Raw genomic sequence first — 15,908 nt, 5'->3', positions numbered from 1 at the left:
AAGCATGTGCTTATTATGATAGTGATGAACCATGTACATGTATGCTTCTGCTTTCATGGATTGTCCGGTATGTTGTGTGCTATGCTTACTGTCAATGCGTGCTACGATTGTAGGACATGACCACGCAGACGCAAGATCTTAGCCAGGCCCTTGTCTTGTCCGACAGTCAGTTTGCTCCATCGTTTGTCGAGGACTCGCAGCCTATGACCCAGATGGCACCTAATTCAGAGGTGTTCTCCTCTGATTCCCTCTATGTGCCAGTAGTGCTCGTTGAGCCAACAACTACTGATGTTGCTGCTGCCGCTGCACTCAAGCTAGCAGCAGCAAAGGCAAAGAAGGATGGTAGGTCGAACAACATGAAGTGGCAGCCGTTCATGTCCATGTTCATGCTAAACAAGATGCGTGAGCTCATCTCTGGTGGAGTTAGGACTGACAAGGCCTTCAAGGAGGTGCACTTGAACACCGTTGCAAAGCAGGTTTTCGAGTTTTGTGGGCAAGAGATGTCTGCCACCCAGGTGTACAACCACCTGAGGAAGTGGATAAGTCGATGGATCCAAGTGTCCAGGCTGAGAGACCTTAGTGGTGCCTCATGGGATGAGAACACTTGCTCCATAGTTCTGGAGGCAGAGCACTACGCCGGCCATGTCGCGGTTAGCTCACATCCCTCTTCCTTTTCATACTGTCCACCATTGCCTACCCTAATCGCAACTAAAAACACTTGTGTTTCATTCTTAGGACCATTCAAGGGACGCTGAGTTCCTCAACACACCCATACAGAACTACAACCAGATGCAGCACATCTTCTCTTTCGGGCTAGCAACTGGGAAGCATGCCATGGGCTCGGGGGAGCCTCTTGGTTCTCCCATGCCAGACTTCCCTGGGACCCCAGACGTCGAGGTCCTCGATGGCCATGACAAGCCCGCTGTGAAGCCCTTCGACAAGCCATTTGACCCCATCCATGATAGGAAGAGGAAAAGAGGAGGCCTGATGGAGGAGGAGATCAATGTCTTCTGCAGCATGACTGAGGCGGTGAAGGAGGTGGCAACAGCCATCAGGGAGTGCAAGCCCCTCGACGTCCACCCTGACCTATATGGCGCTATCATGACCTAGGATGGCTTCAACGATGAGGCTCTCATGGCAGCTCTCAACCACCTGCTTGACAACAAGGCTCAGGGTGTTGGGTTCGTTGCCATGGCCGACGCTCACAGTATGTTGTGGCTCAGGAGCTGGCTGGGCAAGCACTACTACTAAAGTAGTGTTGCCTGTGAGCGTGCATGATCCCCGACAGCGATGGCGGTGGCGACGACGACGACGATGACGACGTATATTTTATGTAGCTAGGGCTCAAAAACTATTTCATGGTCTGTATATTTTGGTGAGGTGGTATATACTAACCCCTCATGCTGATGGTGAACTTGTGATGGTAGGACGACACCCTTTTTTGGATGTGGTGATAGGTTAACACCAAGGTAGTGCTAGGAAGAACTTGCTATGCCATATGATCATGCATGCTTTACTTCTCTTCTGCTCCATTGTTGTTTGTGTGCTACTTGTGTGCTCCATTGATTTGCTGCTTCAACTCTTGCTCTTGTGCATTGCTAGAGCAAGTGGTATGCCGTGTTCGTCGGTAAGGTCTCAGGGGTTTATAGTTCATGGGAAGAGGCCAGTGCACAAGTGGCATGTTATAGCAACAGCACCATAGAGGGTTCAAGACTAGGCAGGCGGCAGAACAAGCTTACTCCGACTGGATGCGAACGCACGGCAACTGACAGTCGCAAGGTTGGAGGTGTCAACGTGAATCGTCAGTTTGGGCTGAACCTGAAGAACTTCATCATCTTCGCCCAGTTCATCGCCATTGTTGTGTTGTGGCGTTGGTGTGCTAGGTGTGGGTAAGCTCACCAACTAGGATGCAAGGTAAGCACAATATGTACGCCGTATGCAACCAAACGACATGTTTATGTGCCGCTCGGGTCAATGCAGGCAACCAAACAAAGTGCACTTGGGTATTACCTAATGCAGGGACACTAGATGCAGACAACCAAACAACTGGCAGATGGCGTATTAGAGTCTGTTTTTGTTCAACCAGGTTGATTTGGAAAATGTATGCGATGCAGACCCTGTAGCAAACGGCAACCAAACACGCCCATAGGCTTTGCATACAAGTGCATCTGGTATCTGTCTCTGCACCTTTCCTTTCTTTTCTGCTGTGCTCGTTGGAGTTGCATTCAGGGTTCGGGTTCAGGTCCTGGCAGTGCCTCAGCGACGTCGTCCCCAGGCTCTGCTTTCGCCGGTCGCCAGGCGCGCGATTTGGGCCACGCACCACTCACTGGCTTACCCCAGGCCAGGCAAGTCTGCGTTGATCCGACGCTGAGGGACGCCTCAGGCCAGGCAAGTCTGCGTTGATCCGACGCTGACCTGACCTGATTTCACCAATCGGGGACCTTCTTTTCAAACGCCTTGGCTGAATCGACCGCACCTGGGCGCCAGGGCCGCCGCCCGCCCCCGCCGAGCACCTCCGTCGCGCGGCACCTCGTCAAGTTTCGGCCGGGCAGGGAGCGTGCGCTGCCTCGCCGGCGACGACCGCCATGTAACCCCCCGCATCGCCCTTTTTCGCACCCCCGCTGCCTCCATCTGGCCGGTGTTCGTCGAGACTGACCTTGCTTCCCCTGCCCACCTCCTCGCAGGGCGTTCACGCGCCTGGAGCTGCGATGCCCCAGGGCGCTCGACCCCCGCCCGAGCTGGACCCTCGGCGAGGTCCTCACCGAGCTCGACGCACTCGAAGCCACCCGCCGCGCCGCGCCCCCCACGCCCCTCAAGCAGCAGCCGGAGTGGTATGTCGCATCTCCCTCGCAATTGTACGCTCGTTTTATTTGCCGATGAATTTGACTCTGCGTTTATTTTTTGGTCTATTTAGGGCTAGCGGTGGCAGCGCAAGGAAGAAGGCCTTTGTGATGCGGATTGAGGAGGAAGACGACACGGACGAGGAAGACGATAACGATAATGAGGATGCCCGGGCTCTTGTGACCGGAGCCAGGTTCTCATGTAATGATCTCGAATGCAGGTGAGAGCTTGATACTGCAATTTGGTTCCTGCAGTTGCATTTTTCTCATGAATTTTTTGTTTCATAGTTTGTCAATATCACCTGAAACGGACCGTCTGACATCTCCTAAGCTGAAGATGGCCTTTGGTCTTAGCGGCAACCTGCAAAGTATAATGGTACCATTGAGCCATTAACTATGCCTGCATCATTCTTTTCTTGTTTGCTATGCAGAATAATAGAAGTCTGCCCCGTGAGTGTATGTATGTTATGTGTTCTAAGGCTCAGTTTGACACTGAGGTGGATTATGATAAACTCATGGTGTTGAGCCGCCTTTGGAAATTGAGTGTTTGGTTACCTGCCTATCTTTCAATCATTCTATAACTTCTCATTGCAGAACACATTAGATGGAGTGTTAGAGGACAATCATTAGTCAACCCGATTTATCCACATTTAATTTTATTTACAAAGAAGAGCAATGAACTTTAGGGAATTCTTATCTGCAACAGCTTAAAAAATAAGCACATCACAGTTCATTTACCACATACTGAGCTAAGTTATCTCATTTATTTATTCCTAGCAGCTTTGAAGAATCAGGGGATGAATTAGATAGCGGTAGTACATCATACCACCTGATGGAGAAAAGGAGCCTAGAGAAAAGCATTCTGCTTGAGCTGGAACGCGATCATCATCTCAAAATTCAAGTGTGTACCGGAAATTCTACTCTGTTGTTCCTCTCTAATAAACACAGCATGCTAGTGATGTTTCCATGATTTTACCTTGATCTCTCAGTAGTAGAACACATTGCATTTTTGTCATTTGTCGTCATTACAGTTTAGGGTAACTGTTAGTTATACTGGGACGAATGTATTTTTTTTCTGCAAAGGTTTGTGTATTACAACTACCTTTTTAAGTGTTCCGGGCATGTGGGCACTTCACATCTTTTCGTCCATCTTACAGATTTAATATCTGGATGGAGCTTCTTGGTTCTGTTTAAGCTTACTGGACATGCTATGATGACAATTGATGGAACACACCTCGAGATTTTGAACATAATTTACATAATGAGACATGAAAGTTCTGCACAATAAAGATTACGATCCAGGAACCAAAGAAAAAAGTTGTACGTACTGCAGGAACAAAAAAAAAAAGAAGAATGGTACTTCTGTTAGTTGGCAACTTGACATGAGAATTTTGAACACATGAAAGTTTAGCACAGTGAATATTACGATCCAGGGAGTGAAATAACAGGGACCCCAAAGAAGTAAATTTCTTATTATTGCATCTGGGTAAATGTTGATTTGCCTATTCTACATACACTTATTGTCTTTTCTTTTGGGTGATTTTTTTTCGAACTTGGATTATAGCTGGATAGTGGAGAATAGATTTCTCCAGGATTTTAACAAAAATGTCATTTCTTAAGTTATGACACGTTTGATGTGATAATAGTACACAAAGTATAGAGATGCATTGTCGTAGACATGTATTTCTGTGATGACACTTCACTTTGCTGATCGAACAATATTCATTATGCAACTTTATTGAATTTAATTATTTAAATATTTTTTGAACAGTGTCATTGTCTTGCTTTGACAACGATCTACTGTGGCACAGCCCTTATTTGCTACTTTAAATAGTTTTATTTTGCACTCATGCTGTTTAATCTTCAGGAGGAAGTTAGAAGTAAGTTATCTTCGTTGGAGGTATGCCACCAAAATGAAATCCAGAGAACAATCTCTGCATTTGCTCGACTTCAGAAATATGCAGAATCACGAAAAGAGATAGATAGAAGGCTAGATGTCCAATTCCAGAGAAAAATGTACGTACTTATATTTTTTTATTTCTAGCGCCTCTAAAACTATATTGCAATTTTTTAGAATCACAGAAATTTTATATTTTACTGGATCTTTGGTTAGTAATACGTATTTAAGATGTAAGGGGAGTTCTCATACTAGTCCAGCATTAAGCTTCATATAGCATACTATCTTTAGTTACTGGTGACTTTTGGCACATAACAGTCTACTGCTAGTCTATAAGTTTAATTCTCTATTTGTTGTTTCTCCACCATACACAGTGTCCCTGATTATATTTTTTTGAAGTATGCTGTGTTGCGAGATCTTATGGGTTTCACCTCTAGCCTACCCCAACTTGTTTGGGACTAAAGGCTTTGTTGTTGTTGTTGTTGTTGTTGTATGCTGCTTATGTGAGCAAGGAGTGATTTTTTATAGAAGTTTTAGGTTTCAATGTTCAAGTGCGAACTAATTTGCATAATGAGTTTGCCTTTTTTTTGCTTACAACTTGTTAGAGTACGTAATGGGCCTAATGGCCTGGGCTGGCGGTATAGCCCGTTAGTCTTAGGGTTAATTAGAGATAAGGGTCGCTTGCTTAGGGGTCAAGTAAGCCTTGCTTGAGAGTCAAGTAAACCTCTCTATATAAAGAGAGGAGATGTATCAATCTAATCAAGCAAGAATTAAGAAGGAAATTCCTTCCATCTTGCCCGGCCGTCGGCAAAAGGCCCCCGGCCGGCCCTCTCGCGCCCTCCTTCTAGCAGCACCATAACAATTTGGTATCAGCTAGCTTCGGTTCGATCATGTCTTCACCGCCGCCCAACCCGTCTCTTCCGCTGCCGGTCACCTCGTCGCCTCCGGCGACCACCACGACTGTCGCCCCGCTCCTGCCCGCGCCGGGATCCTCCGTCGCGCCCGCCCCCGTAGTCCTCACCCCGGAGGTGTCCGGGGCGCTACGGGACCTAACACAGGCGGTCCAGGAGATCCGCCTGTTCTTGGTCGGGTCCTACGGGCCGCACCCGGCTGCGCCGCCCATCACCGCCACCGCGCTGCCGTGGCTGCCGCCGCACCAGGCGGCCCCCGCCGTGCTCGTCAGGCTGCTGCAGCAGCCGCTGCAGCTGCCATCCATCGCCCCGTCCTGGCTGTCGTGGCAGCCGCTGCACCAGGCGGCCTCCGCCGCGCTCGCCGGGCTGCTGCAGCAGCCGCTGCAGCTGCCATCCACCGCCACCACCGCCCCGTCCTGGCTGCTGTGACAGCCGCCGCACCAGGTGGCCTCCGCCGCGCTCACTGGGCCGCAGCAGCAGCTGCCATCCACCGCCACCACCGCCCCGCCCTGGCTGCAGTGGCAGCCACCGCTCCTGGCGACCTCCGCCGCGCCCGGCACTCCGCTGCAGCAGCCGCTGCAACTGCAACAGCCATCGCCGGTCAGCTCCGGCCCCGCATCGACCGCGCCGACGGGAGTCCCGATCCACCAGATCAAGTTCCCGCCGTCGCCATCACCGCTTCCTCAGGGCGTCCCCATCCAGCAGATCAAGTTCCCGCCGTCGTCGTCACCGCTTCCAGCTTGGATCACAACCCGCCACGTGTCAGCGGCGGTGAGGCTGCAGGCTGCTGCACACGGCCTCCTAGCGCGTCGGCGTGTGCGGGAGTTGCGTGGTCTGCAGCTGCCACTCCTCCCAGTTGCGTTTCGCTGCGCAAAGGACCTCGATCTCGTCCACTGCATCGGGGATCTTGGGCATGCTGTTTTCCCCACGAACAGCGCCCTCAAAGTCTGCGACATCGGCGGTTGGGGAGGCGCACCCCTCCTCGCCATTCTCCATCGACAGCCCTCCACTCTTCTATGTGCGGTGCCGACCAACAGCCGTCCGGCGGGGAGAAGGCATGGTGTCACCGACAAGAGCGCACCGCGTAGCACCACTGCATTCCGCCGCCGGCCGCCGCGAGGGCGCCTCTGCTGGTCGCTCTTGCGACCACTTCCAGGTGGCCATACACATGCACTCCTTTTGTCCAGATGGTGTCCATGGGATCCAGGTGGCTGTACACGTGCACGTCCGACGTGCAGATGGTATCCACTTTTTGTTAAGAGGTCCAAAATAAATCATCCCAGTCCATTTTAGGTTGAGAGTAATAAAACAAGCCGAGATGTAAAAGGCTTGTTTTTAGGTGTTAGGTCTGTGTTGCGTCGAGTCATGGTTATAAGTTGGTTAGGCTGCAGCTCGAGGACAAGCTGCATGTCCAGGTGGGGTGTAGTGTTAGAGTATTGTAGTGTTAGAGTATGTAATGGGCCTAATGGCCCGGGCTGGCGGTATAGCCCGTTAGTCTTAGGGTTAATTAGAGATAAGGGTCGCTTGCTTAGGGGTCAAGTAAGCCTTGCTTGGGAGTCAAGTAAACCTCTCTATATAAAGAGAGGAGATGTATCAATCTAATCAAGCAAGAATTAAGAAGGAAATCCCTTTCATCTTGCCCGGCCGTGGGCAAAAGGCCCCCGGCCGGCCCTCTCGCGCCCTCCTTCTAGCAGCGCCATAACATGTTAGAGTACGTAATGGGCCTAATGGCCTGGGCTGGCGGTATAGCCCGTTAGTCTTAGGGTTAATTAGAGATAAGGGTCGCTTGCTTAGGGTCAAGTAAGCCTTGCTTGGGAGTCAAGTAAACCTCTCTATATAAAGAGAGGAGATGTATCAATCTAATCAAGCAAGAATTAAGAAGGAAATCCCTTCCATCTTGCCCGGCCGTGGGCAAAAGGCCCCCGGCCGGCCCTCTCGCGCCCTCCTTCTAGCAGCGCCATAACACAACTAGAGCTGTGTCATGCATAATAATATGAACATACTCCATGTTCGTATGCTTGTAATGTGGAATTTGGCCAAATGATGAGAGTATGGGACCTAGGTTCTTGACTCTTGAAAACAGTGTTTGGTTATGTAATCTATTTGCTTTGGTACCATATATCTATCTTAGCATCCCAAGAGATCTTCTATTGGGGACCTGATATGATGACATCTTTTGTACCGACTGTCTCTTTTTCTTTATCAAAATGTCATTTCCCTGCTTGTTTCAGGAGTGTGTATGTTCTGTTAAACTACAAATTATATGATTATATTAACTTTCTAGTTCTGTGCGTTATTGTTACAATATCTGACAATTGTACCATTTAAAGCCTAACATTCCAATTCATTCTTCTTAGTTTTATGTTTTTAAGAAAGATAACCTTTGGTCTTAGGGACACAATCTGCCAAGTATAATGTTACCATTGAGCCGTTAACTATGTGACTTCTGAGTCAGAGACTCACAACATCACATCATGTATGTTGTAACACTTTTAATCTATAATAATCTTCTGTTAGACTCACTATCATGTTACCTTACTGCTTCTTGTAGTGCAGAAGTACTCGATAAACACTTATCTATGGTCCAAAGGGATCATGAACAGAAATCCCAGATTGTGGAACGTAGAATAAGAGATGATGCAGCTGTTGAAGAAGCTAAACGAAGGGAGCAATCTATGAAGGAAGAAAAAATAAAACAGGAAAGGGCCAGACAAGAAGCAGAGGTTTGTTTGCCCAGATTTGTCGTTTGCCTGGTCTGTTTTTATACACATGATGTGGTATTTGAGGCCCTAGTACATTTCTGTAACATTTGGTGTGGAGTGAGTTGTTTTGTATCGATCAAACTAATATTTTGTTGGTTGTTATTACTTCTTTCCTCCAGTTATGTACTCTGATTTTTCCTAGGTTTTTAATTAACAGTTGTTATTTCAGGAAACATTTTTCTTCAGTTAACTTCTAGTCAGTTAAAATGTCCGTGCACTTAACCTGAAAAGTTCATGAATGATGATGCAGGCCAGGCAGAAGGCAACTGCAAAATTAGCAGCTGACGCACAGAAAGCAGCATATGAAGCTGCTCAAAAGGAAGCTGTAGAAAAGGAAGCTGCTAAATCGAGGGCAGAAGCAGTTTCCACATCTAGCCAAATTTCTCAGAAAAGTGTCGCCCATGCAACAATAATGGCAATCAGTACTGAAATCAAATCAGAATTACCAGGTGTGTTTCACTTCTATAGAACTGATTTGCAAAGTCAAAAATTTTACAGTTACCTCTAAACTCTTGTAGCTAAACTCCATATTTTATGTCGTTTTGTGCACTTAAAGTGGAGTTAACGCTTGCATAAGTTATTATAGTGGATTTTCTCAAACCGGGTCAATTCACACCCAATAATGTCTCCTTTTGGTTCATTTCAAGAAGTTGTGTAATAAGTTGAAAAAATATTCATGAATCTTCATCCAGGCATAGCGTGTACACTTGCAAAAATTGATACGAACATAAAAAACTAGTACAGGGTAGAGTAGTTAATAGCATGCTATCCAAGGGTACAAAATTTGTTTCTCATGTGTATGCTGCATGGGGTCATATATTTCACCAAAAATTGCAGGTGTACACATATTAGCATGTTCAACACCATCCATATGTTTTTAAAATTATTTCATAACCTTCTGAAGTAGGGGAAAAAGAGAGAATACAGGGTGTGAATCAACCTGGGTGGAGATACACTTTTTGCAGAAATTATTTCTTACATTCTTCAGAAATTGTCAATGTGACAGCTTGTATTATTAAAATACCAGCAAATAACGGCGCAGTGCAATAACTTGCAAAATGCTCGTTCGGGACCCGTAACTTGGCTTGTGGGATCACGTAAGATCCATGTGGCGCCATGACGCTTATGCAGTGGACATAGCCATCCCACATGTGCGTGGACAGAGTCACAACTCATACGTGCGCCGGGCATGACGAGCCCACATATCTCCTATCCTCTATAGTTGTTGCAAGACCCCTGTTAGGAGCTAGGGTTCTGCCCGGTCTTGGCCGTAGGCAGTAGGGGAAAGAGGGGGCTGGGCGTGGTGATGAGCGGCCACGCCGGCGGCTGGGCGCCGTCGCGGGAGAGGAGGATGGCGGCGGCAGCGCAAGAGGCAGGGGGCGGCTAGGGTTCCGGCTCCTCTGGAAGCCGGGCAATAGAGATAATCTTCTTATTGCTTAATTCCAAAAAGAGTCTTACAGCCTATATTTATAACCTAGATAACTTGCAGAAAAATTAACCTAAGATAACTTGCATAAGAATTAACCTAAGATAACTTGTGGGTTAAGATTGCCCAGTGGGCCTAGCTAAACCGGCCATAACACTTCTCCCTACCTGCACAAACAGCTCGTCCTCGAGCTGTAAGGTGGGGAAGCGCTTGCGGAACTCCTGGAGGCGATCAACCAGCGTCAAACACCTTCTCGACAGCTGGGGCGGCCAGGTCGGCGACGACGGTGTCCTCCGGAATATAGTCTGCAACCTCCAGGTAGAAGAGTCGCGGGCAGGCATGGCCGGGCTTGTAGGGCTCGTCGCAGTTGAAGCATAACCCTTGGCGACGACGCTCGAGCAGTTCGGCTGATGTGAGCCGGCGGAACTGCCGCGCCGCGGTCGCGACGAGGGGTGTCGCAGAAGCCTGCGCAGGCCGACTGTCGGTGTACTAGAATAGGGGTACCCTAGTACCCCGAACTTGTGCACGGGCAGTTGCAGCACCCCGCGACGAGACTTGCCGGGCGAACGCCAAGATCCTCCGTGGTTCCCTTGAAGCCATGCAAGAGCAAAGTATTTAAGCTCAGGAGACAAGGCCCCGGCAAGAGGAGCTTGCCGGGAAGGCCAACCAAGGCACTTCAAGGAACTTGCCGCGACGCGCCACGCGCTCCGGCAAGGCAACAAGGCCCCGGCAAGAGGAGCTTGCCGGGAAGCCCAACCAAGGCACTTCGAAGCCCGGTGAGCGACAAGCTTCCGGACCCGACAAGATAGCAGCAGCGGCAAGGCGCTTGCCGCGGCAGGCGGCCACTCTGTGCCCACGCTCCAGCACATCCGCCAACGTGTCGCTCTGGGGGCCTCTCCAGGCGCGCGTGGCGGGAGGCTGTGCAGCTAGCGGTGCGCAGTGGCATGCGAAGCTGACAAGATCGCCATCGTGGCGAATGGTGGTGCCCCTAACGGTCCTTTTATACACTGTTTGGGCGACTCAGACGGGCATTTAATACCCTTGTCCCCTGCCGTCAGGGTTAGGTAGGGTGCACTGTACAAGTAACTGTACCAACCACCTCACTTTTTACATTTGTGCCCTTCTCTGCGTTGCCACCTGTCGGTGACCCCTTTAGCGTATAAAAGGAGGCCCATGCGCAACGTAGGGGGGTTCGGGTCGGTTCGATTCATTCGTACGCCAGAAAACACTACGCTCTCTCTCTAGAGCAAGAACACAAGATAATACAACCAGACAAGCAGCAGTAGGAGTGTTATCTCTCCCGAGAGCTCCGAAGCTGGGTAAACTGCTCGTGTGCCTCGCCTCGATCTGCTCTTCGTGCGATCTCCGCCCCCCGCCGAACCGAAAGGGACCCGGTCCGCCGGCCCCATAGGTGTTCGTGGATCAGTTTCCCCGACATCTTTGGCGCCCAGGTAGGGGGCGTCGAGATTGCGTGAACCTGATCCGGCGTTCACACGAGCTAGATCTTCATTCCCTTCATCAACATGCCACCGAAGAAGAAGACTTCGGCGTCAGCCACTCCGTCCATGTCACTTCCGCCACCGTTGGAGCAAACGGGTGGTGGAATGGACGCCGGCGGAAGAATGGACGTCGACGAGGAAGCTCATGATGCACAAACCTCGGCGACTGTACATGTTCGGCGCCACTCTCAGGAGGCGCAAGATCAACAGCGTCATGGCACTCGCAGTGCCATACGCGTGATAGGCCAAGACCAAGCTGGTGGATCTCGGGGCGCTCAAGACCAGCATGCCCGCCAGCGTGCTGGCACGAGCGCGACACGGTCGCCTGGACGGGATACTGCTCCTTCTAACATAGTTAGAAGTCCGAGCACGTCCCGCTCCTCGCGCCGTCCGCCACTGCCACCCACCACTCCAGCAGAAGCTTTGGCACGAGCTCAACTTCTCCTAGATTACCCACCGACGTCGGACAAGATCGACGAATGGAGGGCCACCATTCAGAGTCTCATCGGCTACGCCAACGGCGACACTCCACGGCAGCCGAGCGCGTCGCCGCCGCGGCAGGGTTGCCGGGCGCGAGCCGGTGGCGACGAAACGGGTGGAGGTGCAACTACCATGCAATCACCACCCCGAAGGCCAAGATCGCCGACTCGCCGGATCCACCTCGACAGCGACTCCACTGCATCGTCGGATCCACGAGCTCGTCGCGATCAGCGCCAAGTCCTTCATGATCGACAACAAGAAGACGCTCGAACTCGCATCGAGCGCCGAAGAGAAGCGCGACGTCAATCCAACAAGCGCGCTGGGCCCTCTGTTGACATGCATGCGCCAGGGGAACCAGGCGATCTGCCGTACGCGGTAGGTTGCCCTGCGTTCACTCGTGAGCTGCGGCAAGTCCAGTGGCCCAGCACGAAGAACTTCAAGCCAGACGTACCGGAGAAGTACGACGGCAAGACGCATCCGTCGGAGTTCCTCAGTATCTACACCATTGCGGTGCAGGCTGCCGGGGGACGGGATGACAAGATCCTTGCCAACTACTTCCCGCTGGTGCTCAAGCCCAACGTCAGATCCTGGCTCATGCACTTGCCGGACGACTCAATATCCTCTTGGGCTGATCTGTGCCATCAGTTTGTCGGCGCCTTCACAGGCGGACACAAGCCTCATGGCCAGGAGAGTGATCTTCATCTGCTCGCCCAGAAGGAAGGAGAGCCCCTGCGCAAGTACATTCAGAGATTCAGCAGTGTGCAACACAACATCCCAGACGTCCACCCTGCCGCGGTGATCAGCGCGTTCCATCAGAACGTGCGGAACCGCAGGATGCGGGAGGAAATGGCGATGTGCAAGATTAGGGACGTCAGTGAGTTATATGCACTGGCCGACAAGTGTGCACGTGCTGAGGAAGGGAGGAGACTCCCCGGAGAGAATGTAGGAGCGGGAGGATCTGACAGTGAAGATGCTGCCCCGGCAAGGAAAAACCGGCGGCGGAACAACAGAAGGAGGAAAGGCAAAGAGGTGCTAGTTGTTGAGCAGTCCGGCAACGGTGGTGGCGCCAACAAAGCAAAATCTGGTGACTCCGGCAAGGAGGTTGCCGCGGAGGTGGCGGTCGCCGACAAGCAGGACGGCACCAACAAGCAGTATTGCAAGATCCACCGCACCAAGGGCCATGATCTCCAGAGCTGCAGGAAAGTCGAGCAGCTTGTTGAGCAACAGAAAGCTGAATACGAGCGGCGCGACAAGGAGAAGGCCCAGGAAGGTGCTGGGGGATCCGGCAAGAAACGTCCCGGCCGAGGAGGACGTCGCGGCAAGGCCAAGCAGCGGCAAGGAGACAGACCTCCTCGCGGCCGCGACAAGGATGAAGATGACGACGACGATGAAGACATGGATGATGAGGAGACTGATGAGCAGGAGTTCCAGAAAGCCACGGAGGTCTTGTGCGTTGACGGTGGTGCTTCTTTGCACACCTCGCACCGCCAGCTCAAGCAGTGGGTGCGGGAAGTTAATGCAGCAGAACCACCCGTAGAGTCACGCAAGCCTCTGAAGTGGTCCAGCACGCCTATCATCTTTGATATTGAGGACCACCCTGATTGCATAACTGCGGTCGGGTGCTTGCCAATGTTGGTTTCACCAACAATCCGCAACCTCAAGTTCACTAAGATGCTAGTCGACGGCGGGGCCGGCTTGAACCTAATCTCCTCCGCGGTGCTCCAAAAACTTCAGATCCCTGACAGCGAGCTCGAATAGACCGGTACATTTCAAGGAATCAACCCGGAAAGAAGCAAGCCGAAGGGGAAGATCACGTTCAACAACAACAACAACAAAGCCTTTAGTCCCAAGCAAGTTGGGGTAGGCTAGAGGTGAAACCCATAAGATCTCGCAACCAACTCATGGCTCTGGCACATGGATAGCAAGCTTCCACGCACCCCTGTCCATAGCTAGCTCTTTGTCGATACTCCAATCCTTACAATGAAATCCTTGGCCGTCCGGCACTCGCCAAGTTCATGGCAGCCTCTCACTATGCGTACAACGTACTGAAAATGCCGGGCCCGATAAGTGTCATCTCTGTCCCTGGCGACAAGAAGGATGCTCTTATCTGTGCTGACAAGATCTACCGGGAAGCAGCAGCCGCAGCAGAACGCAAGACACTTGCCGCTGAAGCTCCCGGGGGGAAGAAGAAGACCAAGTCCGGCAAGAGCTCTGATGCCCACTCCGGCAAGCGCACCTCTTCGGAGTGCTGCGCTACCGTCGAGGACGCACCATCGAGCTCCACCGGCAAGTGTAAGAAGGCAATGGCAGCTCCACCTGAGACCAAGAAGGTGTCCGCCAAGGAGGACGGCGCTGGTGGTACCTTCACCATCAGCGCCACTCTTGACCCCAAATAGGAAAGCGCGCTCGTTGCTTTCCTGCGGGCGAATGTCGACGTGTTTGCGTGGCAACCGTCTGATATCCCCGGTGTTCCCAGGAAAGTAATTGAGCACCACCTTGCCGTCTGCCCTCATGCGCGGCCCGTCAAGCAGAGAGTCAGAAAGCAGGCGGTGAAGCGCCAAGAATTCATCGCAGAAGAAATCAAGAAGTTAGAAGCAGCAGGCCTTGTCAGAGGAGTGCTCCATCCCACATGGTTGGCCAATCCTGTTGTCGTGCGCAAGGCTAACGGGAAATGGAGGCTTTGTATTGACTTTATTGATGTTAATAAAGCTTGTCCCAAAGACCCATTTCCCTTACCGCGCATTGACCAGATTGTTGACTCCACAGCCGGATGCGATTTGCTTTCATTTCTTGATGCATACTCAGGATACCATCAGATCTTCATGGCAGAAGAGGATGAAGAGAAAACCGCATTTATCACCCCGTGTGGCACGTACTGCTTCGTACGGATGCCTTTCGGTTTGAAGAATGCTGGTTCAACATTCGCAAGGGTAGTTCACCACGTTTTTGAGCCGCAGATGCACAGAAATGTGGAAGCCTACATGGATGACATAGTGGTCAAAAGCAAGAACAGGGCGACCCTGATTCAAGATTTAGACAAGTCATTTGCAAATCTGCGCAAGATCAACCTCAAGCTTAACCCCGAGAAGTGCGTGTTTGGAGTCCTTTCCGGCAAGCTTCTTGGGTTCTTCGTGTCTCAGCGGGGAATTGAAGCCAATCCCGACAAGATCAAGGCCATTCAGCAGATCGAAGCACCAAAGCGCGTCAAGGATGTACGAAGGCTTGCCGGTTGCGTGGCTGCTCTCAGCAGGTTTATCTCTAAATCTGCTGAGCGCGCCCTGCCATTTTTCAAAATTTTGAAAAAGGCAGGTCCAATGAAATGGACTCCGGAGGCGGAGGCTGCGCTGCAGGACTTGAAGAGATACCTGTCCTCCACTCCAACACTTGTCGCACCTAAGCCGCAAGAGAAGTTGCTGCTGTATATAGCGGCAACCAATCAAGTGGTTAGTGCTGCGTTAGTGGCGGAGAGGGAGGCAGATGATGAGCCAGCAACCACGGCAGATGCATCCAGCGACAAGCAGGGGGCTTCGCCGACAAGCTCTGGTCCCGACAAAGATGGATCTGCGCAGGAGCATGATAAGATGCAGAAGAGAATGGTGCAGCGTCCAGTTTACTTTGTCAGTTCCCTTCTACAGGGGGCTAAATCAAGGTACTCTGGTGTGCAGAAGTTGCTTTTTGGCCTCCTCATGGCCTCGAGAAAGCTGCGCCATTACTTCCAAGCACATGAGATCACAGTCGTCACTCGCTTTCCGCTGAAGAGGATACTGCAAAATTCAGAAGCGACAGGCAGGATTGTCGAGTGGGCGCTGGAACTGTCAAGCTTTGGCCTCAAGTTTGAGAGCACTTCAACTATCCAAAGCAGAGCATTGGCAGAGTTCATAGCAGAATGGACGCCAACCCCAGATGAAGAAATTCCAGAGACGAGCATCCCCGTCAAAGAGGCAAGCAAAGAGTGGCTGATGTACTTTGATGGTGCTTTCTCGCTGCAAGGCGCCGGTGCGGGCGTGCTGCTTGTCGCGCCCACCGGAGAGCACCTCAAGTACGTAGTCCAGGTGCACTTTCCCAAGGAGCAAGCAACCAACAATACTGCAGA

At 51.3% G+C, this 15,908-nt stretch overlaps 1 protein-coding gene across 3 annotated transcripts in view; it reads left to right on the top strand.

Annotated features, from left to right (window-relative positions):
* The first annotated feature begins 2,312 nt into the window (after window positions 1-2,312).
* Window positions 2,313-15,908, top strand: part of LOC123127596 (protein GLE1) — a 28,872-nt gene continuing 15,276 nt past the window's right edge. The window contains exons 1-7 of one of the 3 annotated variants that reach the window (XM_044547346.1): window positions 2,313-2,587; window positions 2,685-2,831; window positions 2,915-3,061; window positions 3,618-3,741; window positions 4,708-4,856; window positions 8,200-8,371; window positions 8,661-8,859. In XM_044547346.1, coding sequence (XP_044403281.1) covers window positions 2,586-2,587; window positions 2,685-2,831; window positions 2,915-3,061; window positions 3,618-3,741; window positions 4,708-4,856; window positions 8,200-8,371; window positions 8,661-8,859 — 940 coding nt within the window. In that variant the 5' untranslated portion in view covers window positions 2,313-2,585. Of the gene's footprint in view, window positions 2,588-2,684; window positions 2,832-2,914; window positions 3,062-3,128; window positions 3,217-3,617; window positions 3,742-4,707; window positions 4,857-8,199; window positions 8,372-8,660; window positions 8,860-15,908 lie in introns of those variants that run through there. The other 2 variants (XM_044547347.1, XM_044547348.1) reach the window with 2 other exon arrangements.

Source organism: Triticum aestivum, chromosome 6A (assembly GCF_018294505.1).
Source record: "Triticum aestivum cultivar Chinese Spring chromosome 6A, IWGSC CS RefSeq v2.1, whole genome shotgun sequence".
Lineage (NCBI taxonomy): Eukaryota > Viridiplantae > Streptophyta > Magnoliopsida > Poales > Poaceae > Triticum > Triticum aestivum.
Note: the sequence above shows the minus strand (reverse complement) of the source record. Positions and strands in the feature narration are given on the sequence as shown.